The 27,516-nt window shown below is 41.2% G+C and overlaps 1 protein-coding gene across 1 annotated transcript in view; it reads left to right on the forward strand.

The window, feature by feature from the left end:
• C2H12orf42 (chromosome 2 C12orf42 homolog) overlaps positions 1-27,516 on the forward strand; it is a 117,171-nt gene that overhangs the window by 41,873 nt on the left and 47,782 nt on the right. Inside the window, exon 3 of the mRNA XM_060378619.1 lies at positions 23,793-23,904. Coding sequence (XP_060234602.1) covers positions 23,793-23,904 — 112 coding nt within the window. The remainder of the gene's footprint in view (positions 1-23,792; positions 23,905-27,516) is intronic.

A 27,516-nucleotide genomic window follows, 5' to 3' on the forward strand; every position in this document is an offset into this window, starting at 1 on the left:
TATGGCCATCAGTAAAGAAATAGAGGAAGATAAAAACAAACAGATTATGGCCATCCGTAAAGAAATACAGGAAGTTGCAGCCAAACAGTTTGTGGCCTTTAAAGAGGAAATGCTTAAATCACTGAATGAAATAAAAGAAACAGAGGATTGTTCAAACAAACAGCTGAAAGAATTGATGGAAAAACAGGAAAATACAGTCAGACAGGTGAAGGAAATTAACAAAACAGCTCAAGATCTGAAGATAGAATTGGAAAAATTAAAGAAAACACAAATGGAGGAAATTGTGGAGAGAAAGAACTAGGGAAGAAAACAGTAACTACAGAGGTTAGCATAACCAATAGACTACAAGAGATGGAAGAAAGAATCTCAAGTGTGGAAGATACAATACAATAGATGTATCAAAGAAAATGTTAAATCTAAAAAATTCCTGACACAGACTGTCCAAGAAATTCAAGACAACATAAAAAGACAAAACCTAAGAATAATAGGAATAGAGGAAAAAAAGAAGATTCCCTTCTCCAAGGCCCAGAAAATATTTTCAACAAAACCATTGAAGAAAATTTCCTCAACTTAAAGGAGAGGCCAATAAGAATACAAGAGACTTACAGAACACCCAATAAATTAGATCAGAAAAGAAAATCCTCCTGCCACATAATAATCAAAACAGTAAGTATACAGAACAAAGAGCTGCAAGGGAAAAAGGCCAAGTAACATATAATGGCAAACTCATTAGAATCACACCTGACTTTTCAACAGAGACTATGAAAGCCAGAAGGACCTGGACGGATTTCATGCAGACCCTAAGAGAACACAGATGTCAGCCCAGGCTACTATACCCTGCAAAACTCTCAGTCCTCATAGACAGAGAAAACAAGATATTCAATGACAAAAACAAATTTCAACAATACCTACACACAAATCCAGTGTTACAGAAGACACTCGAAGGAAAAATACAACCCAAGAAAACTAGCTACTTTCAAGAAAACACAGGAAATAATTAACCTCACTACAGTAAAACAAAAAGCAACCAAGCACACAACCTTATGACCATAGCCAACATCAAAATCAAAGGATCTAACAGCCACTGGTCATTAATCTCTTTCAACACCAATGGACTCAACTCTCCAATAAAAAGACACAGACTAACAGAATGGATGCATAAACAAAACCCAGCAATCTGTTGCATACAAGAAACCCACCTAAGTCACAAAGATAGACATTACCTGAGGGTAAAGGGTTGGAAGATGGCTTTCCAAGCAAATGGACCCAAGAAGCAAACAGGAGTAGCCATTCTAATATCTGATAAAATAAACTTTCAACCAAAATTAATAAAAAGAGATGGGAAAGGACACTTCATACTCATCAAGGGAAAATTCCACCAGGAAGACATCACAGTCCTGAACCTCTATGCCCCAAATACAAGGGCACCCACATTTGTAAAATAAACATTGATAAAACTTAAACCATATATAGATCCCCATACATTAATAGTGGGAGACTTCAACACCCCACTCTCAACAAAGGACAGGTCAACAAAACAGAAATTAAACAAAGAAACAATGTCTCTGACAGAGATCATGAATCAAATGAACCTAACAGACATTTACAGAACCTTACACCCAAACACAAAAGAATTTACCTTCTTCTCAGCACCTCATGGAACCTTCTCCAAAATAGACCACATAGTCAGTCACAAAGCGAGCCTCGGTAGATACAAGAAGATTGAAATAATCTCTTGTATCCTGTATGATCACCAAGGAATAAAGCTGGACCTTAACAACAATAGAAATAGCAAAAAGCCTACACACACATGGAAACTGAACAACTTGCTACTAAATGATAGTTGGGTCAGGGAGGAAATAAAGAAAGAAATTAAAGTCTTCTTAGAACTCAATGAAAATGAAGACACAACATACCCAAACTTGTGGGACACACTGAAGGCAGTGCTAAGAGGAAACTTCATAGCACTAAGTGCCTTCAAGAAGAAATTTGAGACAGTACATTCAAGCAACTTAATGGCTCACCTAAAAACCCTAGAAAAAGAAGAAGCAGACACACCAAAGAAGAGTATATGGCTGGAAATAATCAAACTCAGGGCTGAAATCAATCAATTAGAAACAAATAAAACAATTCAAAGAATCAATGAAACCAAGAGCTGGTTCTTTGAGAAAATCAACAAGATAGACAAACCCTTAGCCAATTTAACTAAAAGGCAGAGACACCATCCAAATCAACAAAATCAGAAATGAAAAGGGGGACATAACTGAAGACACTGAGGAAATCCAAACAATCATTAGGACTTCAAAAGTCTGGTGCTTTCTCAGACAACTAGGAATAGTTCTTCCTCAAGATCCAGCCATACCACTCTTAGGCATATATCCAAAAGAGGCTCAAGTACACAAAAAGGACATTTGCTCAACCATGTTTGTAGCAGCTTTATTTGTAATAGCCAGAAGCTGGTACATCTATACAATGGAGTATTACTCATCAATGAAAAATAAGGAAATCATGAAATTTGCAGGTGGGACCTGGAAAGGATCATCCTGAGTGAGTTGTCCCAGAAGCAAAAAGACACACACGGTATATACTCACTCATGTAGACATACAACGTCAGACAAACCCACTAAAATCTATGCATCTAAAGAAACCAAGCAAGAGAGAGGACCCTAACTAAAATGTTCAATCCCCACCTGAAAGACAAAGAGGATGGACATCAGAAGAAAAAGAAAACAGGAAACAACCTAGAAACCTGCTACAGAGGGCTTCTGAAAGCCAGAAAAAGAAAACAGGAAACAACCTAGGAACCTTCTACAGAGGGCTTCTGAAAGCCAGAAGAAGAAAACAGGAAACAACCTAGGAACCTACCACAGAGGGCCTCTGAATGCCTCTTCCCTACAGACTATCAAAGCAGATGCTGAGCCTGATGGCCAACTGTTGGGCAGAGTGAATGGAATTTTATGTAAGAAGTGGGAAATAGTAAGAGCTGGAGAGTACAGGAACTCCACAAGGAGAGAAACAGAACAAGATAATTTGAACACAGGGAACTTTCTGAGACTCATACTCCAACCAAGGACTATTCATGGAGATAACCTAGAACCCCTGCACAGATGTAGCCCATGGCAGGTCAGTGTCCAAGTGGGTTACATAGTAATGGGAACAGGGACTGCCTCTGACATAAACTGATTGGCTTGCTCTTTGATCACCTCCTCCTGAGGCGGGGAGGCAGCCATACCAGGACACAGAAGATGACAATGCAGCCATTCCTGATGTGATCTGATAGACTAAGATCAGAAGGAAGGAGAGGGGGACCTCCTCTATCAGTGGCCTTGGGGAGGGCATGTGTGAAGAAGGGGGAGGGAGGATGGTACTGGGAGGGAAGGAGGGGGATAAAGGGAATAAACTGTAATTAATAAAATAAATAAATTTAATTATAAAAAATAAATAAAAATAATTAAAAAAGAAATGAAGTATTTAAACATTGAAAAGTACCTAGTAATGCCCATATTGAAATTATCCTAAGAAAATGGGAAGACTTCCCATGTTCATGGATCAAAAGATTTAAAAAGGCTGTTATGACATGATCTAAAGTGGCCTACAAATTCAATACATATCTAAGTCCCAACCCAGATTTTTTCCCAGAATTTTAAAATTCACATGAATTTCAAGACATCCTCAAATGTCAAAACAACCTTGAAGGCAAAATGGAAAATTTAGAGGCTTGAAAACATTTCATGAAGTTTCATTGATTTTAAAGTGAATCTAAGGCCATGATAATCAAAATAGTGTGGTATTGGCATATCAGCAGACATGGTGCAGTGTGGCATATCAGCAGCTATGGCATGCATAGTCTTGGCATATAAGCAGACGTAAAACAAGGGAAAGGCTTAGAGGGCCCAGGCATAAACACATGTGGCCAGTGGATTTTCAAAAAGGACATTAAGATGATTCAGTAGGGTAAGAACAGTATTTTAAATAATTTTTTCTAGGTTAAACTGGATATCCATCTACACTAAATTAAAATTACATACTTACTTTAACCGTTAATGATATTCAACTCAAAATAAAAGATTTAAGCATAATAGCTAAAATTATGAAACTTCTAGAAAGAAAGGAAATATTCATGGTCTTATGTTGGTTTCTCAAACATGACATCATGAAAACGGTCATGTAGGAAGAGAATTTGATGTTGCCAGTTCTCTGGACCTTGACTTTTGGAAGAGAAAGACCCATTTTTTTCCCTTTTTTTTTTTCTACTTCTTGTTTGGCTTCTTCACTTGCAGGGAAGATCCTACATCTCAGAATGGAGACCAGAGTCATGGCAGACCTGATAACAAAACGATATTTAGCACACAGTTGAGTCTCACTCTCCACTCCCTGGAGTAGGAGAGGTGACCTGCAGCATTCTCTTCTGCCTTGCTTGCCTCCAACCCAAACCCTGCTCTCTGCTGCTCAGCGATGGGAAGAGCCTGGTCCTCTCTGCGCTCAGCTTCCTTCACTGCAAGTCTGTCCCAGGCAAGCACATGCCCTGTTCCAGTGAGAGAGATCTGAAGTAGATGAGATACTCTCTCTGGCATGGCCGAGCTTCCAGATGAAGAACTAGCCTTCCTTTTAGGTGTGAAAGCCATCTTACGGCGAACTAGGCTTATTCTTGTTTATGATTAAACCTCTCTTTTCCAAGGGTTGGTCTATGCCCCACCTGTAAGTTTAACTACAAATGGTTCTGTCCTGCCTGTTACAGAAATGGCAATCAGGTCTTTGTTTCAAAAGGTTTTTCATAACCATCTTGCAATCCCACCTTTGTTTCAAAAGGTTTTATGGCCCCTGTGACTGTTTCATTCTGACTATGGCTACCGTGCAACCATGTCTTTGTTGTAAGAGGTCATGAGGACCAACTTATTTGTTCTGCTCCTGTAACCTCGCCTATTTTCCCCACCAAATCGCTCATTCTACCCCTGAGCTATAAAAGCCTTGTCTTCCTCACACCCAAAGGTGAGCTCTCAAACCCCACCTTCAGGGGAGGATGTACATGAATGAAAAAGCTTGCTTGCTTTAATTAATTTGGCCATAATAACTTGGGTCAGTGGTCTCTCCTCCCAGCCTTTGGATTAACACAGGCTGAGCTGCCCGGTAGAACTGCTGGCTCTTCTCTCTGGACAGAGTCTAGAGCTCCCCCTGGGGGTGGGGAGGCTGGGCTCATTCTCAAGGAGGGGGTGCGCAAGCAAGCACTATGTGAGGGTGCTTATCCACCATCCCAGCTTCTACCTAGCTTAGCAGGGGCATGGGGGTGGGTCCAGACTTTCCTGCTTCATGCAGAATGGGAGGGAGTAAAAGGAAAAAAATCCATACTGCGTCTCTTGACCGAGAGCACCCCAGGTTCTACCTGTTGTTCCAGAATGGTGACTGATGGGACACCCTCTTATACTCAAAAGTGTTCTTGAGTTATCCAAGCAGTATATGAGGCTCCACATCCTTCTCCACTTAGCAGGAAGACACTGACTATCTACTGTTCTTTCTGCTCTGCTTGAGATGTGGGAACAGGTTTGGGCTCTGACTGCAGGGTGGGACTATGGATTAATAGGGCCATTTGGCATGACTTCTACTTCTTGGAGGTAGAGGAGGTAACACATGAGGAGTTCTTCTAGATAATTCAGTTCTGATGCCTGAGATGCTGGCCTGGTCCTCATCTAGCACTAGTTGAAGTCAACACCTGATGGTCCAAGTGAGTATTCAGTCCTGTTTCCGAGACGGTTCACCTTGTAAAGGCTGCCCCAAACGAGTGCTGTGTGCTGTTTGAATTTGCTCTAAATCTTTTCAGCAGCTCAGCCTGCTCTGCAGGAGCCATACTCTGGGCAGTGCTAGCCCCTAGCATCACAGACTGTTGTGGGATGACGTGGTGTCTGGAGATCGAAGGCTCACATTTCAGGTAACTTAGGGAGACCACTGCTGGTAGATGGCTTGGAGTCCTTGAGCAAATCTAGCAGCCTCCTTTACCTGGATCAGGGAGTAGGGAGAGGAGGAATGAGTTTATGTTAGTAGCCAGAGATAGTCTGGGGTTCAGGGCAGACAGATATCCATCCACAAGCTGATTCTGTCCCATAGTAGAGTTTGCTACTGAGCTCTTTCTTGAATCCCAGTTACTGAGAAGTGGTGTGCTGAGGTCGCTGGCACCTGCTTTAGGTGGCCATGGTTCTCATGAGTGGACACTGAATAACGAGTTGAGAATGTTGCTTATGAAGACAGACTCAGACTCAATAATCTGAGTTCAAATCTCATCCTTCCTAGTTTCTTCCTGGTGTCTTTGGGAGAGATTGTCTTAATCAACTGCAAAATCATGTGATGAAAACATCAGTTTCATAAGGTGCAGTGTGAGGCCCCAGTGAGTTAGATGTGGCTCCAGCTATGTGCTGTCATGGGTGCTGGGGCTGTCATTACCTTATTTCATTGACACCCTCTCTAGTAGGATTCCCTTTTCTGGAGCTCATTCTTTTGACCCCAGTGATTGGCACCCTGCTGTCTTATTATTTGTTTGTTTATTTGGTAAGTAGACAAGTAAGTTCTTCTGAGAGCCTCTCTAAATTGATTATCAAATATTGGTTGTTAGTATGTGCAGATGGTCTTCAAGGCAAGCTTAATTTTTCTCTCAAGTTGATTAATATATTGATTGGGGTAGGGTCTTTCTGTGCAGCCCAGGTTAGCCTAAAACCGTTCTCTATTATCTAGAACAGCCTAGGTTGTTCTCTTGCTCCCACCTCCTGAGTGCTAGGATTAAGACTGTGCTCTATCATGCCTGCCTCAAAGTTTCCATGTTTTCTTTCAAATAAGAAACAGATAAATCACACTCAGCTAAATTTCATAGTAACATTTCTTTTTTTAAAAAGATTTAATCATTGTTAGGCAAGTGAAATTTAGAACTTTAGTAAACAAACATTGATCGTTCTTATAAAACCAGGCAGGAATTATCTAATAGAGGAGATGACACAGGACAATTTATTATAGCAATTTAAAAGCTTTATTGAACATAGGATGGATGGATGAGTGAGTGCTGGTCTACCTGAGCAGCTTTTATAGGCTACGAATGGGTTACTTATAACACTAGAATGAGCACATGTCAAGGAAGAATATATTTGGATTCACCACTCATCATAATTCTTGTTTAACAATATTATGAAGGGCTCATGATGAGTTGCAGGTGTTTAAACACAGCGCCAACAGATTTGACACGGCATTCAGTTCCAGGCGTATACATTTTTAAAGGCTCTATTCACTAGGGGGGACAATAAAACGCCACACAATGGTAAGAGTGTTTGCTAAAAACATGAAGTGACTGGTTAATTTTTTTCAAATGGGCTATTATATTCAGCACTAAGTGTTTCTTAACTTACTAGTCTTGATACATTATATATTTTGGAATGGAGAAAAAAATGTAGCAGCCGTGTGGAGAAAGCCCACCTCTCTGGAGCACGCATGCTCTCTCTGAGGGCTGGAGATGCCACTTGTTTTGCTGTGAGCAAGTTGCCTGCAGCTTTGACAGGCATTTTAGAGAAGATGCAGCCCAACCTCTTGATTCCTAAAAGAGGAACTCGAAGCTGTAATTTCCCAGTTTCCTCTGTGGAGCAGACTGAACTTGGGGTGTCCCCTAGATTTTGTCATTACAATCTTCCCACCGTGCTGCCACCTGTCAAATGTGGGGCTTTATATGAACTTTCAAGTTCACAGGTCTAGTTGCTAGGCATCGTCAAGAAGGTTCTGTGTTCTTCTACCTAGTTAGATATGACTGCCTGTCTTTCATCTCTGGCTGTCTAGTGCTTTCTTTACCGCATGCCTGTATGTTAATGCATCTTCAGTTTGCCTGGAACACCTGGGTAGCAGCAGGGAAGGGCAGGGGGAAACCCATGTCTGCTAAACATGTTGTGTACTTTGCATGCACAGACCTTTCTGTAAATTATCAAGCTTGCGAGATGCTCTAGAGAACGACAGGCAACACCAGATAAGATTAACTATCGTTAAAGGGGAAGGTGTGAAGGACGTGTGTGCCCGCAGCTTAGCGGAGAGCGGGGCACACAAATTGTATTGAGTCAAGAATGAATGAATGAATGAATGAATGAATGAAGGCTAGGATTTTAACATTGCTCTAGGTGGCTCCAAACTTCTGCTATTAGATGCTCTTTTGTATTTTCTTGGGTCAGGAATACATTCACTTCCTTTGGCCATCGCTTAGCATTGTAACCAACTGTTTATGTAACAAATGCATTTGCTAATAATGACATTTAACCTTAGGTTTTTGTTTTTATTTTATTTGTGTGTGCACGTGCGTGTGTGCTTGTGAGTGCTTGTGTGTTTAGATGTAGGTAACTACGGAGGAGGGAAGAGGGCAGTGGATCCCTTGGAATTGGACTTACAGGCCTTTATGAACTGCTAGGAACTGAACTCAGGTCCTCTGGAAGAACAGCAAGAGTTCTTAACTGATGAGCCATCTCTCCAGCCTAGCCCCTCTGAGGTTGTTTTGATTTTTAAGAACAGAAATGATGTACTTGGAAAATTAATCATTGAAGTTATCATTGGAAGCTTAAAGCAGCTATAATGCCTTAATATAATGCTACGAATAGAATACCACCCGAAGCCCTGCCGCCAGATCCAGCTCTCTCCACACTGTGGTGATTTTCCCTGGTTGTGAAATGTTCACGGACCCAGATGATTATTTAAATGATTTTCATGGATGTTGATTTTAGCTCAATGATGATATCTCATTATTGATAGTGATTCATCCTATTCTATATAAACAGTTTCTGAAGATTACTTTCTTCATATTACAGGAAAATTGAATTCCAAAGCAGTTAAGCAGAGACATCCTCTTCATAGAATGAACCTTGTTTACCTTGATTGTAGTTTATAGCCATAAACTCAGTTATATGCTTCTTCATTCATTGATCTACCCAGTTAAAAATATGTCAGTATAAAATATGTATATAATTATGTTATATTAATTGTAGTGAACTGTAGAGAGCTGCGGAATGCCGTGCCTTAAAGGTGGAGCTGGTTTCCGCCTTCCACCTTCCCGATGGTGAGTGCTCTCTGTCACGAACAACTCCACATTTGGCTAAGGCCGAAGATCTGGCTTGCTTCCATGTATGTGGACCTATCTGCATTGCCCACGAGGCACGCTGGGGTTGGCTACCCAGAGGCTATTTAAGCTGTGGGCTGGCTTTCCCCAGGGTCCGATGATTGTTCAAGGTTCCTGAATAAACTGCATTGAAAAAAAAATAAAATAAATACGTATATAGATATATTCACACACATCAACATATTAATACTTATTCGAAGAGATTCTAGGAGATACAAATCAGGGTTTATCAAGAAACATCTACAGTTTTTACATGGAGAGAGATACATGTATCAAGGTTTATTTGGCGAAACATTCTTTCTGATGATTAAAAAAAAAAAAAAAATCAGAGCCAGCCTCCACACTTGTCAGCAGGAGCATTCTTACTACTCTATCGTCCTATGCGCTTTAGTGAGTCAGAACACCGTAACTGCGGGAGCACGTCTGTAGGTAGAGGGAAGCTGGAGAGCAGTGTCGCGGTGTGAGCCGAGGCCGGGCAGAGCAGTGTCGCGGTGTGAGCTGAGGCCGGGCAGAGCAGTGTCGCGGTGTGAGCCAAGGCCGGGCAGGTGTGTGCTCGCAGTTGACCTTTCTACGGGTCTCTGAAGAATGAGATGCCTTTGTTGCTGGGATGCGCTAGTCACATTTGCCTCTTTATTAGGTTACTCAAGTGGTGGATACAGAGAAGAACTGAAAGAATTCTAGAAAGGTCAGTGGTTTGGGAATGGATAGGACCTGCTAATGTGCTAATGTGCAGGCAAGGTGGGAAGTGTGTGTGTGTGTGTGTGTGTGTGTATGAGAAATTAGAATAGATTGAGTTTTGAGGATCATTGGAGTAATAAGGATGATAGGAAGGGGCCCCACAAGAACAGACTCTGGAAAGCAAGGTGAAAGGTGAACAGTGTCAGGATGTCCAGTGTGACCTGTGTGAGGTGACTCTTCTTGCCTGACTTCCGTAAAACCTTGATTGCTTCCTAGCTGGCTTTTGGACCTCAGCTTAGTTGTGAGTGGCCCACCGATACTCATTAGGGTCATGCAGAAAAGGCTTCCCCTGGTTGTGCCGATGGCCTGTGTCTAGGAAGAGCACACATGCCATTCTAATACCAATGCATTAGAACACCAGGAAATCACTTGGGGACACGGCCAGTTATCCCTTGAGGGTGGTAAAAGCTACACCCGAGATGTATGGTTTAGGATTTTAGAATGATCAGTTACCACTTTCATAATTAAGAAATGAGGGCTGGAGAGATGGCTCAGCAGTTAAGAGCACTGGCTGTTCTTCCAGAGGACCCAGGTTCAATTCCCAGCACCCACATAGCAGCTTACAACTGTCTGTGACTCCACCTCCAGGGGATCCAAATCCTTACACAGGCATACATGCAGGCAAAACACGAACATGCTGAACATAAAAATAAATTAATTAAAGATAATTAAGAAATAAAATTATTAAGGTGATGTAATTTTTATTTCTCATAAGTTGATTAGCAACATGACTGGAAAGTGGAAAAGCTGTGTTGAAAAAGTAGTCACATGGTCTTGCTGGAACAATACAGTTCGTTTTGGAGACGTCTGCTCTGGTGCCTCATTTAAGTCACCATAGTATCACTGGAAAAGTCTTGGCAGGGAGATAGTACGCTGACCAAAGGGAGGCTTTAGCTATGTGCTGGAGCAGTTATTTCATCTCAGTAGTGCTTGGGAGAGCAGCAGAACGGACCTTTCCATTTTCAGGTTGCAGACTAGGTTCCTGGGCCTCCTTAAGGTCTGGAACATCAAAGACGTCTAAAGATCTCAGACAGTGCCATAGGTTAAGAAGTGTATATTTACACGAGATGGTCACTGTCACCATGCCCTGGAGGCTGCGTCCCAGGGGAAAATGCTCTCCTCACACAGGAAGGAGTAGGTAGGATGAACAAGGCAGGCAAACAAACAAAACAAAAGCCAAATCAAATCAAAATAATGAAGAATGGTCTTGGATCTTAGTTGCCAAGGTGTAACAGGATTGTTTGTTTGTTTATTTTTCCTTTGCATCAATTTAAATTCAAGAGACAGCAAAATACCAGACTGGCTGGTAATACTGGGTTAGGGGTATGGCAAAAATGACCTTCCCTGGACAAGCAGGGCAATGCTTTGAAATCCAGAACTCCAGGGGGCATGAGGGTGGCAGGAGATTTTCGTGATAAACTTTCCTTAGAACAAAATGCAGATCGGAATCATTTGCTGTCTGTAGACTTTGAGGGACCAAGTGGGGAGTTTTGAGCCAAAGATGCTCAGTGGCAGGCTCCCCCACACTTGTCAGTCAGATGACCCTCGGCTGTGTGAGGTACAGGAATGGTGTGCAGGCAGGCTTCCTTTCCAGGACAAAACTGGAAGAGTAGTTCTTTCAAAGAAAGCAAATGAATTTTTAGGGGAGGACCAGGAGGTGTGAGATGGAAATTGGTGTTGTTAAGTGATGTTCTTTCATTCCAATAGTCAGAAGAGTATATACTTCATCCCTTACAGCAAGCTTGCTCTCACAGTGGGAAGTCCTAAATTCTTTAAAAAGACAGAAGTGAATCAACTTAAGTTTTGTTCAGCATATCAGGGACTTGCAGAATTCAAGGGAAAAAAATTATACCAAAGAGAAGGACCAAGAAAATCCAATAGAGAGCACTGACATCATTTGGAAACCAGGAGAAAAATTTTACTCTAAGAAGATGTCTAATTAGCCGTCCGGGGATTCTGAGAAGAAGATACAGGCTGAGAACAGCTGTGTCCTTTAAAGAGTAGCAATCAGCAACCAGAGGGAGCTCATGGAATCAAGTATGTGATTGTTGGAAGTGATGATTTTAGTAGACAGTTGAAAGAAAGTTCTATAAAATCTGCCAAAATGGAAAGCAAATTGACAAAAATATGAAAATTTCAAGAGAAAAGTCACCTGGGATGAGTGGAAAAGGGACACGGTGGACATGACTGAGGAGAACTGTAGGGTGAACTTGGTTTGAAAGACCAATGCTCAGAGGCAGGATTAAAGGACAAGAAAATTAAGAAGGAACAGCAAAAGCACCCATGCCTTTACCCTGGAGTCTGATGAATAATTCCTGCCCGATTGACAAAACCTGCACTGAAGGTTGTCTTCGTAGGATCACTGCTCTAGTTAGACAATTTTTAAATATATATTTTGGTGATTTAATTTGTTTATATATTATTTGTATGAATGCACACATGTATGTGCCTATGTGAGTGTGTATGTGCATCTGTGTTCTAGAGGCCAGAGGGTCTCAGCATGGCCTCTATCACTCTCTCCCTATTTCTGTGAGACAGCTTCTCTCCTTGAACCTGGTGCTCCATGTTTTCCCAGCTAGGCTGGAAACCAGAAAGCCCCAACAATCCTCTTGTTACCTTCTCACTTGGAGCTGGGGATACAGGTGTGTATGGGACTCTGGGTGCTGAGATCCAAAATCTTTGGTGGTCTGGGTTTATTGACCCTTTCCCAGAGGCTGCACTTAAGATATCCTGCATATCAGATACTTATACTACAATTCACAACAGTAGCAAAATTATAGTTATGAAGTAGCAAGGACACTCATTTTATGGTTGGAGTAAACACAACATGAGGAAGTGTATTGAAAGGTTGCAGCATTAGGAAGTTTGAGGACCACTGGCATGAGGCCAAGGATCCTGGGAACACTTCCTTTCTGCTCCCTTTTTGCAGGTTTGTGCCTGCTACTATAAACCATTTTATCTGCTCTTGCTGCTTTAGTATCTCCATAAACTCAATCCTCATCAATGTCCTGGTTGTCTTACATGATTTCCACTTCCCAAGAAAACAGTTTATCAGTCAGTGTGAACATAATCAGAAGGGGGTGAAATAACCACACACAGCTTAAAGCACATTCCCTGTTCTAGCTGTTTCATGTAAATGGAAAGGAATCATTATTTTTAATTTTTTTTTGTTGAAAATATTCTTCTGTCATATAATACATCCTGACACACTTTATCCTCCCCCCCTGCTCCCAGATCCCTCTACTCTCCCTCCCCCCACTGCTCCCAGATCCCTCTACTCTCCCTCTCCCCCACATCCACACCCCCTGTTTCCTCTTCAGAAAAGAGCAGGCCTCCAAGAGGGAACCAAACAGAACAAAATAAGATAAACTAAGACAAGCCCTAAACCCTCATATCAAGGCAACCCAACAGGTGGAAAAGAGTCCAGAGAGTAGGCGAAAGAATCAAAGACATGCTGGCCCCCACTGCTAGGAGTCCCACAAAACACCAAGCTAACAGCCATAACATATATGCAAAGCACCTGGTGCAGACCCCTGCAGGCTCTTGGCTTGCCATGTCAGCCAGAGGGGACGGAGGAACCAAGAGAGCATGGCCCACTCAATCAGCTAAACAAGGCTCACGTGTGCTCACAAACACGGAAGCAGAATCATTAGTTCTTATTCAGAATAGAAAAAAAAAGACCATCCAAGATTTTGTCTGTTAAGTTAAATAACTAGTGAACCCAGTACCAAGTGAATTGCTGGCGTCTGCCATCAAGCAATTAGTTATACCATTAGATGGGGCTGTCAAATGTGTGTGTACTTAACAGCAGTTACCTGGACAGGCTATTCTAAATTATCTATGAATGCCATCCTTGAGGTGTCACAATTATTCAGCCAAGAGGGAGCATTTTTAACTCCTTTTAAGATGAGAAGACAGAGGCAAAGAGAAGAAGACTCAAGAAGTTTGACCAGGTAGATCCAGAATTTCACCCACGCTTTGGTCACAGCATACATTGCTTCTCTAACCTGGGAATACCTTATTTAGAAGTATTGTTGCCACCATTGTGTTTTGATATTGTCTTGCCTTTCTCCAAATCAAATCATCCACATCTCTAAGGTTCAGGAAATGATTTTTGGTCTTTTTTAGAAAATTATTTTCTGCATCTATTTTGACTTCTTAAATTTTGCCAGTCACATGCTCCCCGATGATTAACTCAGCATGCCTACCTCTATGTAGCACAGCAATTGATACTTCCTACAGTGCTTTCAGGCCCTGTTCTGCCTCAAGGACCAGGGGAAGGAGGCAGGGAACCCGGGGCATTGTTCCCACTGGACTTCTGCTCAGTGGAGAGTGTGGTAGTTGATTGATCGCTCACACCTGGGTGAGCAGTGTAACTCTCCTGAGACCCAGCACCTTCCCTTTGTTTCAGGATGCTGTGTGGGTGGAGGTTACCACAGCACAAACGGACTGAGTACAGATCATGCAGCACCAATTCTGAGAACTATGAATGATTTCATCTACCCATTAGAAATGTGAAAGACAAAGCTTGCTTTAATTGTGAGGGTAAGTCAAATGAAGAAGTCTAGAACTTAGGGTGGCGGAAGCTGGTTAGCGGAAGCTGGTTAGTGGAAGCTAGTTAGCGGCAGCTGGTTAGTAGAAGCTAGTTAGCCCCTCTGTCATTTTCATCGTATGTAAATGGAATAGATACAAGCCTGATTTTGCAAAGTTGTCATGGGGAGTTGAAATGAGTAATGTGTTTAGAATGATGGTCTCTATACAGCAAGCATGCAATAAAAGGTTAATGCTCCTGCTCCATGGTGACAGACAAGCAAAATATATTGCTCAAAAACAGCTGAAGAAATCATGCATCCCATTAAAGTAGCTGCTGAAAAGATTTCTTTCCATATAATCCTGGGCACATTTCACAACCTGATTTCATCCATCTTTTACCGTTAGTTTTGGCTTCATGTGCCAAATTTTGAGCACCTAGTTCAAATCATTTTTCTGTTCTGTATCTCCGGCCTTTCTTCTTTTTCATAGCTAGCATTCAGCACTGCAGGCACTTTCTTGTTTATGTCAGAGCTTTTCTGCTTTCACTGTTTACAGTAGAAAGCTTGACACTCAGCAATGGCATAAGCCTGAGAAATAACAGCATGTGGAAGAAAGCATCTTCCCTCCAGCTTAACATCTGTTTGTGCAATGCCCTTGTTAGGTAACTCCAAGTCCTATTAAGATTCTGCCTCATCTGCTCCTTATTTGTTAGAAATAATTTTCACCAGAGGAAATTGAGCAGAAAACCTTGCCAGTGTGTTCAACTTCTTGTCCTTTAAGAAATGATACTTTGAATTTAGAGGTTCAACTTTGCTGGGTAATGAAATTATCATGGTGGAACAAGGCATAGAAATAGTAAGTACGATAATTCTTCTTGCCCATTGTATGCTTTTGCTATTCATAAAGTTTTAGGGCCTTAGATATTAGATACACTTACGTAAGGCCTCATGAACGGTAATTATCTTTTGGCCAAAGAAAAAGCCCAAACGAATGCTAAGCTGCATTATCGCTTGGCTTCTGACATGAGCTGATAATCAGATTTTCTTGCTTAAATCCATGGTGCTTGAACAATGCTACCCACTGTCTGTGCTTCCCGATATTACCCTTAATTAGAAAGAACAGAAACACAAATCTGAATTATTTCAAAATCTGGTTTCCATGGTCAGTGCTTTGAAAGGCTTAACTTTATTATAAATAAACCTGGCTTTATTGGCTAATGAAATCTGAAATGTGAAGTCTGGGAGGTGGGGGTGTAGAGCTCTTATGTTTACACATCCAAATATCCAGTGCGGGCAAAGTGTTTTTTAATAAATCATTGGATAATTGAATCATGATTCCTTTGTTCAAGTACACTACAGACCTTACCACTGAACAGGACCTGAAAGGAACTGGAATTTATGCATTATTGAAAAGCAACAATATTTGTTGTATTGTTATATTTCAATGGCTATCAAGGAGATCTTGACCTACTTTACATATATTTTTCACTTTGGTCATTTTTGCTCCTTTTGAATATTGAGGCCCATGGTTATACATGTGTGATGCTCTGTCTCTGTGTGTATGTGCCTCCTCAGTGTTTGGGTCTCAAATATTCACAATGTGTCTGTGCATGTGTGTGTGTGTGCAGTATATAATAGCAGATGATCTGGCATAGATGGGAGATCAGTTGCATTTTATTTATGGTCTAGTAAAAAGAAAGCTAATAGCAAGCAAGGAAAGCTAACCCATCTGACAGACCAATTAATAGTGAATTGCAGATAGTAACTTTGTTACTGGAAGACACAGGGACAAACTCTTAGGACTGACAGCATGTATAAGGACCCCAAACACTGTTGAGAATTACAGTCACGTGTATCACAGATGTTTCACCAGTTCCTCTGTGGATAGTGAGGACCCGGTGTCTCTGGATACCTAATAGATCTCTGCTAATGTTTTAAAAAAGACTTTTCCCCACGTTGCAATCCTTGTCTTCTCCTTGTCAATGCTCATTGATATTTTCTGTTCAACTCATCCACTCCCTTTCCACCTCTGTGTTTGGTGATTTGTTCCAACAGAAAACATTCACAGCAGTAGGAATTGCCCTCTAGAATGCTCAGGAGCAGCTGAGGGTACTTAGAGAATCATGGATCCAGTGACTATTGGATGCAGAATTCCACGGGAGAATAGCAGTGATTAAGCTCAGCCTTGGGGTCTGAGCACTGTGCTATATTTTCCCACAAATCTGTGTAGCTCCTTTCAAACCATCTCTCTGTCTTTGCAGCTCCATATCATTGGCTGAGGGTCCAAAGCCCTTTATTCCCCAGTCACCAGTCCCAGGGTCAATGTTCCCAGGGTCCAGGCTCCTGTGATTTATGGGGTTCATCTTGGAGCCAGGTTTTTGCCTTGGGTAGTACTGGTGTGGTAAGAGGCATGGCCTTTACTTCTTCCATAGGGAACAGAAGAGATCAGTTGCCTAGGATCAGGAGGTGGCTTTTGAAATAGCTGGCTGGAAACTGTGATTTGGATAGGCTTCAGGAAACAGCCATCTACCTTAGACAGTGAGATGAATGAGGGTTGTATTGTCAGGCATTGTAGACTGTCCATAATTACCCATTTCCTCCTCTTATACACCAATGAGTTAATGGTGGAATAGAGACTTTTAATTGGCATGCTGCAAATTGGCTGCAGGTAGCTGATATGCTTGGTTAGCTCTCTCAGAGCCCTTTGGAGTCTGGGCTAGCCTGGTCATGTCAGATCAGTTGCTCTTAGCTTTGCAGAGCCTCCCTGTGTTGGCTCAGTGTTTCTTATAAAGACTGTGTGGTATGTACATATCTATATCTATATCTATCTATCTATATCTATATCTATCTATCTATATATGTATACCTATATATCTATATCTATATCTATCTATCTATATCTATCTATCTATGTATACCTATATATATCTATATAGATATATCTATATCCTCTCTATCTCTCTCTATATCTATATAGATATATAGATATACCTATATATGTATAGATGTATATATATCTCTCTATATATCCCTCAGTGATAATTATGAAGGAAGTGGATGATGGCTTTCAGAGAGGAGAGTGTGAGTGGTAGTATGCAGGAGGAGTGGGAGTGGGTTTGGAGGGGTAGATGTGATGAAAACACATTGTTATCTATACAGGAAATTTTCAAAATAAATAATTTTAAAAGGGAGAAAATAAATGAAAAAGTGAGTGACTAGTAAAGCCTTTTCAGGTTCCCCAGGGAAGTTTTTCACATGGGATAGACTGAAATACACAGAGAAGGGGAGTCCAGAGGAGCATGCAGAGAAAACACATCCAAACCGGACCCTGCTGTGCCCACACCCAGATGAAGGAAGAGGGTGATATATTCAAAACACAAGGCTGGATTTTGAAAGGAAGAGACCATAAAGCAAGAAATTCACTGGAGACGGACTATGTGCTAAGCTGCACGTGAGTGAGAGCGAAGCCTCTAGAAAGTAGAAAGAAAAACTTAAAAGACGATGGGAAGTGAGAGAGAGGGGTAGACTGGAAGGAGGAGAGGAACTGAGGGAGGGAGGAAGAGTGCACACACACACACACACACACACACACACACACAGAAACACACACAAACACACACGGAGAGAGACTATAAATTATTTCCACACAGAAAAGTAAAAGGTAAAAATTGTTCCTAAAAACTGCAAAACAGGAATTTCCAGGCCAAAAGGAGTGGTTGGAATGCCAGTCATAATGAAAGAAAACCCACACTAGAGTGCTTTATTGTGACACCAATTTCAATAGTGACAAAGAGATCTTAAGCGTTCTTGGAGATAAATAACAAAAGGATATACATAAAGCAAATATCACCCAGACAGATCACAAAAGAGCGTAAGTCAGAGTGGCATCAGACTGAGATGCCCAACATCAGAGAAAGTCACAAGTACTATGACTGTGCAATCTTTTAGCCCTAGAAAACACGCACGCTCGGGAGATGGCAGACATTATTTTATTGACATTCGGCCAGACACTGCTCTTAGCTATTTTAAGCTGTGGTAGGAAGTAATCTCCAAGAAAGGCTACCTTTAATTGACAGGAAAAGACGCAGAATTTCTTCACTTTGCTTGGTATTTTTGCCCTGGCCCAACTAACTATGAGAATTTAAGATTTATTCTGAAAAAAATTTACATATACTGTCAAGACTGTAAATAATTTGTGCAATGGTAATAATACATAAAGCTTTTAGCTTTAAAATATCTTATTACTAATAAATGTACTACAAATAATAGCAAATAGGAGTATAAATCAGAACTTAGAAAATTAAAAAGATATTTTGTCATCAATTTTTCACAATATGATAAATAATGTTTCATTAATGTGTGTCTTAATTGATTGTAAAGATTTTTGGGGAGCTTGTTTTCTATAAATCTACTTACGAGGACATGATTAAAATCCTTTGCTTTCAGCAACTTCATTTTCAGTATTGTAAATACTTTCTGATAATTTTTTATTTTCAGAAGGACTTTCTTCTCCTGCATCTGTGTTTAGGGTATGGGTTATAGATTCTGATGCCACTGGGCTAGGTTTCTGAGAAATTGTTTTGAAATATAAATTTTAATACACCTAGAATTGATTACTCTTACAGAGTAGTTTGAACTTTTAAAATTTACTTCTATCTCCTGTGTGTGGGTGTTACTTGCATGGATGCCTCCTGGACTCTGCCTGAATACCTGGTTTCCTTGCAGATCATCAGGCATTTGATCCCTTGAAACCAGAGTGACAAAGGCTTGTGAGCTGCCACATGGGTGCTGGGGATTGAATCAGAGTCCTCCGGAAAAGCACTCAAAAGCACTTTTGCTTGACCACCAAAAGTCTCTCAACCTCTCCAGCCTATAGAGCAGCTTTTAAATGAGGTGACTCTTTCTACGAAGTCATTTTACATGAATCTGGATTTCCTGCTACACAAGGGACATGGGGTTTGCTTGTTTCTCCTGAAGTTTCTTCTAACTTTGGGATGTTTTGAGAAGCTGAGAGCCACTGCAATAGGCATGCACTTACGAGTGTAGGTTTAGCTTTTTACTCCAGGGCTTACTACATATTTTGAAAACAACAAAGCATGCCTCTTGATTGTAGGTATATTGGTTATAGCAAACGTTGTCTCTTTAAATGGGGGAAGAAGTAGATTATTTAGAAAATTCATACCAAGGCAGAGCAAGTGCCAGCCTTAGCTGTTTTATAGGAACCCTTATCAGAACCATTCAGTTCTACCTAGATAAAGTGAACCTCCACGTATGTAGCTTGCCTTTTGAACTATCACCTCACACATACAGCCTACCAGGCCCCAGGAAGAACAAGTTTGTGAATGTGTCCATCCAGCCCACTCTGTCTTAGCTGAAGAGTGATAGAAAGTCTTGTTGCAGCAGCTGTGAAACTTGCACGCAAGATGTGACAAAACTTCATACTTTGCCATTGGTCCCGAACTACAACCTATCCAGGAGGATGAACTCCTCCATTCGGGAGGATGTGCTCAAATAGAAGTGCTCATTTTACCCAAACCAGCAAGATCAAAAATTGTGGTCTGGACTTCCAAAGTTGTGAAAGTAAAATGAAAGTGCACAAAAATGACAGAAGCTCTTCTCTGTGGTGGGAATAGACTTGCAGGCAGGTCACTGTTTTAGGTCCCTGGATTGGATTTCAGTTCCCTTTGGCCTCAGTCAGTGCGCAGAGGAACTCCCAACACCAGGAACACTAGACAGTGGACAGGGAGTGAGGCTTCTGCAGGAGCATGAACTCAGCTCTCTGTGTTCATGGTGTAAGTGTTTTCAGTGACAGGGAGTTCCCGTCAGGCTGTGGGTAATGACCAATAATCCGGGCAACAGCTTGTGACACCTGGAGTGGGTGGGGTGAGGAACAGATCCCTTTGACCAACTACTCAACAAGATGCAAACCATTTCTGGCACTGGGGTTTTACTGTTGGCATAAGACGTCTGGTTGGGGCATTCTCTCGCTCATTGTATGGCGTCATTGAAATTTCATATATTATATTGTATATATGTATATGTAATATATAATTACACACGTATGTGTAGTATGTTATACAGTATATACACATACATATGTATGAAACTTCTGCAGTCGTAGGTCTCCATATACTTTTTCGAAGGCTTTTAGTGTTAGTTGTATTTCTCGTTTCCTCCTTCACCCAGCTCTTCCTCCCCCTCATTTTCCCCTCCTATTCCAGTTTCCTCTTCATCGCTCCATAACATTACACATCCTACTGCCCTTTTCTCTGGAGATTCCCGCCACCCTCCACCCCCTTCCCATACTTGATCCCTGTGGTATTTCAGCTTGTAGCACACATACTGTAAAATCATTATTTATGTCATTATTGTTTATCTATTCTCAATTAAAGAATAATTGCAGATTTCTGCAACACAAGTTTAAAAACATCACCTTTCTGCCAAATAATAAGGCTTTTGCAGAAATCCCCACTTTTGCTTTTGCTCTGCAGGGGAAATGCATTTCCCATAATCCTAAGGGAGAACTCTGGGTGCAGGAGCTCCGATTTCCTATTTTGTCCTCCTGTGTCTTCTAATTATAGTTGCTGTAGGTGGCCGAAGGTGCCTGCTTCTCTTACATAATGCCAGGAGAGAAAGAAAATACGATTTTATTGGTTACTGTACTCAGAATGGATCCTCAAGCCGAGCAAGAAAGCCACAATGGGCTTGGCAAACAAACAATTGAAAGTACAGGTGTTGGGACTCTGCGCAGCCCCAAAATCAACATGACTTGGGAGGAGAGAGGGTTGGGAAACAAAGAAAGGTGCTTTTCATCCAGAGAAATTCATTTCTTTTCAATATTTGTGATCTGCAGCTGATAGTGCGTGAGGCCACTTGGCTTTATTTCCTGACAAAGGAGAGGGCTGCTGTTCTGAACAGACGCTTGAGCCGCCTGTGGCATGAGGTGCGCCATTTGTCAAGAAGATCAATATTGACTGTTCTTGTATCTTTGTGGTGAAAGTTTGCTCTTTCTTAAAAAAAAAAAGAAGTGGGGGTTTCTGCTTTCAAATATAGAGCACGTGCCGACTTCAAGCCCTGAATCGAGTGATCGCAACAGGTCTTCATAGAGAGGAGTCCCTTCCCAATGGTGAGATGCTCCTTTAAGGAGCCAGGGTTCATTTTTCTCATGACACTGGCAGCCTCATCTCCATTCATTCTTCATCATTTCAGTCCAATCCTAGCTCCACAAAACATACAAGTTGAATATAACAAGGTATTTCAATGTATGCTTTGAAATATCAATCAATTAGTTCAAATCAGTTCAATCCAACATAGACCAATAAAGCCTCCTGTGTCATGTAGCAGGAACTATGCCAAAGCACTGGGTGACTGAGATGAGGGGGCGTGGACTGTGTTAGCTTTCGATGCCTCAACTTCCCTAGTCTGAAGAGGAAGAGGCAGCAGTCTGGGTCCTCACCAGCTTCCTCTAGAGAGAGCATTGAACTCTTTACATAAAAAGTGCTCTACATTTTTTCACGTGAGTGTAGAATCACCATAAACTCTGCTGTGGTTCAGATCCTGATTGAGTAGATCTAGGTGGAGTGACAGAATCTCCTCATGTAACTGGCTTCTTGGTGGCGCTGCTGAGCATGTCCTAATAAGTTATTTGTTATTTGTAGATTTCTCTGGGTAGACTTTGTTTTTAAAGTCAGTGTATACTCCTGGACTCTGCCACAGACATTATATATCAGGATAAGCATACCTTATTTATGTTTTTTCTTTTAGAAAAAGGATATAAAAAGGAGAATTCTATAAAGGCAAACTTCAAACAAGGCTCTAAGTAGTTAAGCTAATGGGTATTAAAGGACTGTGGAGGAGGGAGGGGTCTGAGGGTCTTGAGAGGTGAGAGTCAGGGCTGAGCAGAGCAGAAGACTGGAAGAGAAACAGTCAGGGTGACCTTCCTGGATCTGTGTTTGCATTGCTGAATATGACAGTGATAAAAAGAGAAAGTAATATGATGGGCAGTGGAGAATGTAGGTTTTGGAGCCAGGTGGTGATGGCACATACCTTTAACCCTAGCATTGTGAAGACAGAGTTCAAGGCCAGCCTGGTCTACAGAGCAAGTTGCAGAACAGCCTGCACAGAGAAGCCCTGTCTTGAAAAACAAATCGAAAAACAAAAAACAAACAAAAAGGAATATAAGTTTGGAAAGAATAGATTTGGGACTTCCTTACAACAATCGCATCTGCAGCCTTGGAAAATTGTTTAGTTTTCCACTTTAAAGTGAGGATAATGATTGCTGTGAAGGTAGCCCTAGAAAAACAGAAACCAGGGAACAGACAGGACAACTCATCCTCGTTCATGCAGAGAGGAATGGAGGAATGAAATTGGGAAAGTCTAGTTTGATTTCTGTTGCTGCTACAGAAAATGTTCACTAACTCCTTCAATAAAACATATAAGGAGGATGCGTGTGTATGTGTCTGCACGGGTGTATATATGTGTGTGTGTTTGCATATGTGTGTATGTGTGTGAATATGTGCATGTGTGTATGTGTGCATGAGTGTGTGTGTGTGTGTATGTGCATGTGTATATGTGTGTGTTTTGTGGAGCTCCTGTCCCCTCCAGATCCTTTTATCCTTGTCCCCATTTTTCCATAACGCTCCCTATGCTCTGCTTGTTATTTGGCTGTGAGTCTCAGCTTCTGTTTCTATCTGTTGCTGGGTAGAGCCTCTCAGAGGAACGCTGTGCTGGGCAAACACAGCAGAGCATCATCGATAGTATCAGAGGTTGGCTCTCTCCCATGCGGTGGGTCTCAGGTTGGGCTAGGCACTGGTTGCACATTCCCTCAATCTCTGTTCTGTCTTTATCCCTGTACATCATGTAGGCAGGGTAAATTCTGGGTGGAAGTTTTTGTTTTCTCCTCCCTTCACAGGGAGTCCTGTCTGGTTAGAGGGTGGCCTCTCCAGTCTCCATGACCCCTGCCACCAGGGGTCTCAGCTAAACTCACCCTCATATCTTCCCAGGGGCCCACCCTGTTGCAGGCCTCCAGCTTGTCTAAGAGATGACCTGCTCATGGTTTCTCCTCTCTCTGCAAGCCCTCTGTCCTCCTGCCCCCACTCTCCCCATATCTGATCCCCACTCCTATTTCCTTCAAGGTTTCCTCTCTTATCCTGTTCCTTTTCTTCAACCACTTCTGCTTACTATTCTGTTTCTCCTCCTGAATGAAATGCAAGCCTCCTCCCATGGGCCCTCTTGGGTCTGTGAATTGTAGTATAGTTACAGGATTGTAACTTTTAAAGAATAAAGAGACAAAGAAGCCATTACAAAGTTACTCATTTAGTGAAGTAAGAATTGTAGGGGGCATGCCTTATTTTTGGAGACACAGAGCTAACACAGTTTTATTTTTCTCTTTTATCTCACAGCCTAGCCCTCGTTTTGAAAAAGCAGTTTTGCCCTGCTCCAGATATGTTAGTCATATGAAGAATTTTTCTACATTCCAAAATATGGATAAATTATATTTGCTGCCATTTTCAGGTAAATTAAACAAGCCCAATAAAGTTCATGGTTTCCAAAGAAACTATAGAACATATAGGCAAAAATCATAAGGTTTTTACACTTTAGCTACATTTCATCTTGGCAATGAAAGAGGCACTTCATTGGTTCATGAAGTTTGCAAATCCAGGGGGACACTGACCCCAGGCTTGGTTGGATCCATGGCTCATGGACAGTATTACGTTTAGTCCCACTGACATTACTGGTTTTATTTAACTGTTGCTTTTACTTTCAGAAAGGGTAGCAAATTGTAGCCAGAGGCATGTATGAGTCTTAGAGTGGATGATGGCACATATAAAACCTTGAGGCCAATCTCGGTGAGTTTGAGGCCAATCTGCTCTATATATTGAGTTCTAGTCTACCGATGGCTAGACAGTGAGACCTGTCTCAAAAACCGAAATGAATCAAAGGTAAAACCTTATTTCTTCCTGTATTTGTGTCTCTACATTATGTCTGGCAACTTTTAGACCCAAATCAGGGTGGCAAGAACCTGGGGAAATGAAGCATGTTATTTAGGTCACTGTGGAAACTGAACCTAAATTGTACCAAATGCGTGTGTGGAGAGCAGGGACAGAGAGGTAAAGAGAAAGAGAAGTGAGGGTAGGGAAGGTTTTCCAAACTAAGTTGACGTGAAGTAAGCTTTTACAAGAAAATGTTTTTTTGTTTTTGTTTTTTTTTTAATGAGGTCAACATGTTTTGTAGGTCTGTTCTTATCTTCCATGTTCTTTCACTACAGACTGTTATGGCAAGTTGGAATTATTGATAAATTCCATTTTGAGGGACATTTCGCTGACTTGAAAGGGAGATGAATTACATGACCAATTTGTTATCTAAGAAAAAGTAACAATTTTACAACAATCAACAATGCAGCTCATGGTTGTGCTTTGATGTGTGTGCTGTATTGTTTTATTAATTTTTAAGGCTAGAAAGTTTGTGTACATAGGCTGCCTCACTGCCTAAATCAGGGTTCAAGAGGTCAGCATTGGTTGTGAGGAAGACAAGGATTTTATAGAGCTCAGGAGGAAAGAAGCAAGGGTTCCAGGAGCAGAACATAACAGGCAGTCAGAACAAGGTAATCACAACAGTTAGTCATAGCAAGGTAGTCATGGGGGGTGCTCATATAACTGAAACAAAGACATGGTTGCCATTCCTGAGACAGGCAGGACAGAAACACTTGTAGTCAAGGTTAGAGGCGAGGCCTAGTCCAATCCTTGAGAAACAGATACCGTCACAAACAGGACTGAACCTAGTTTGTCTTTACTCTAAGATGGCTTTTAAATCTAAGCTGGAGGCAAGCTGGTTCTTCACTAGTTTCTTGCATATACTTGGATTCAGGGATGTTGAAAGGTTTGGTTTGTTTTATTATAGTTTCAATGTCCGGGATTGTATAATTTTGATGAGATCTTTATGCAAGGCTTTATATCTATAGATTCAACCAACTGCAGCTCAAAATGTGTTTATGCCTATGATAATCCCTCTATTTTAAGCATATGTAGATATTTTAGCTCTGTCATTATATGAAATGATATGCTTTAACAAGCATTTACACAGCATACACATTGTTATCAAGCACCGCAGGGACCCAGAGATGATTTAAGCTGCGTGAAGCCCTGTAGGCTATTTACAGGTGCTATGCCTTTTCACACAAGGGACATGGCATCAAGTTTTTGGTACTCATGGAAAAGGAGTTCAAGAACTAGTTGCCTTTAGACACTAAAAAACAATTGTACTATGGATTTTGTATTTCAGGGGTTCGGTAGCACGTATTAAGTTGGATTTTGATCTATCCCACTCCTGCTAGTATTGTACAAAGATTCCACTAGATATTTAGTCCCTTAGTTTCAGGCAATTGACGTAATTCATAAAAAGTAAATGATGGCATCTTCTTTTCAAAATACAAAGGAAGACCAAAACTGGCCACTGTATGTATCTGAAAACAAACAAACAAACAAAAAACTGTAGGATTTCATAATTCAGTATGAGGATCTTCGGAGCCGAGGTTATAGCTGAAACTGTTTGAAAGATGCCACACTTAAAATTATGTAGCTCTCAGTGCTTTAATATTCATTTAAGCTTGGTGGCCTGAAGTCTCCAGGTAAGCTGTGACTAAGTGGCACCAATGGTTGAGAGGACAGCTAGTTATCAGGATGCCCTAGAGCTGATACTCTTACTTGGTTCCACATAGCTTGTAGGACAAATGACAGCATCTTGGTTCTGAATGCTCTATCAGGATAGGGAGCTGACCTGGGCACTTGAAAGAGGGAAGACCCATAGTGAGGCCGGCTGGTGGGGAAGGAGGAGCCACTGCCTTTTCCTTTAAAACAAGGAATGATGTGATCCAGTTGTCTCTAATAGCAGTTAAAGACAATTGAAAGGCAAGACTGTAGGCAAGAAAACTACCCTGGAGGGTGTTTACAGTTATCAAGGGAAAAGATGATAAGAGAATGGTGTGTTTATGAAATTAGAGGGAGGACTGGCCAGGGTCAGTGTGTAGGAGGTGATGTTCACAGGGCATGATCGTGGACTAAAGATGAAGGTTGCGATCGAAGGCTGATGTGGGGGAGTGTTTACACAGCCATGAATTTACTCAGTATGCGATGGTTGAACACCCTTCAGGTAACTGGCATCAGACTAGTTTTTGGAAATACAGACATGAATAAGGCAGGTAAGATTCCTATTCTCTGGAAATGTACCTTTTAAGTAAGGTAAAAGTTAATAAGCAAACAAATTATCCAGGTTACAATAGATAATAATAAAAACTATGAAGAAAAATAGGTGAATTTTCTCATGCACCTTCATGATCAGACCCTGCCCAACTCTGCAGACAAACTGTCTATTTAATATATTGGTAGTCACCTCATTTCTAGGTTCTCTATCGACAGAATCATATGACATGTAATTTCCTAAGTCTAACTTTCTTCATTTAGTATAATGCCTTTCAGATCCATAGGGTTAGTGTTGGGTATTAGTGTATAGTATGGATTTACAATAACGGTTCAGTTATCAGATGAAAAATGTGGGTTTTTCTTTTTTTTTAATGAGAGGCTTTATTGATGTGCTTAAACTGTTTAGATCTTAATTATGATAATGATCACAGATCTGCATGTTTGGTGAGGCATATAGCTAGATGCTAATCAGTGAATTATACACTATGTAAATTTTACTTCAGTAAATCTCATATTGAAGCAGCTTCTACACAGTTTTTCAAAATACTGAAAGATAAGTTCAAAACTAAATAACAACAACAACAACAAAAAACCCAGATTAACTAGTGCAATCCAGGGAATACAGAAGGGTTGGAAGAAAATTGACATTTGTTCTGGAGAAAGGAAAGTGTTGTGTAGATTGAAATGAAAAGTAAAAGTGCTAAGGTTATGGCAATCTTTGTCAGTCACAAGGAAGAGTTTTGGATTTTGTCCTAAATTCCATTGGTGCATTGAAGTCACTGTTCCTCTTCCTACCTTGTGGTCTGTATACTTAATTGCAGCAAAAACAAATGAGAAAACGAGAAGGCTATTGTAGAAGGAATCTCTTATGTGCTGTATGGATGCAACACCTGTCAATTAAAAACCTATGGCCCGGAGCTTCGGCAGG

This window comes from Meriones unguiculatus, chromosome 2 (assembly GCF_030254825.1).
Source record: "Meriones unguiculatus strain TT.TT164.6M chromosome 2, Bangor_MerUng_6.1, whole genome shotgun sequence".
NCBI classification, from domain to species: Eukaryota; Metazoa; Chordata; class Mammalia; order Rodentia; family Muridae; genus Meriones; species Meriones unguiculatus.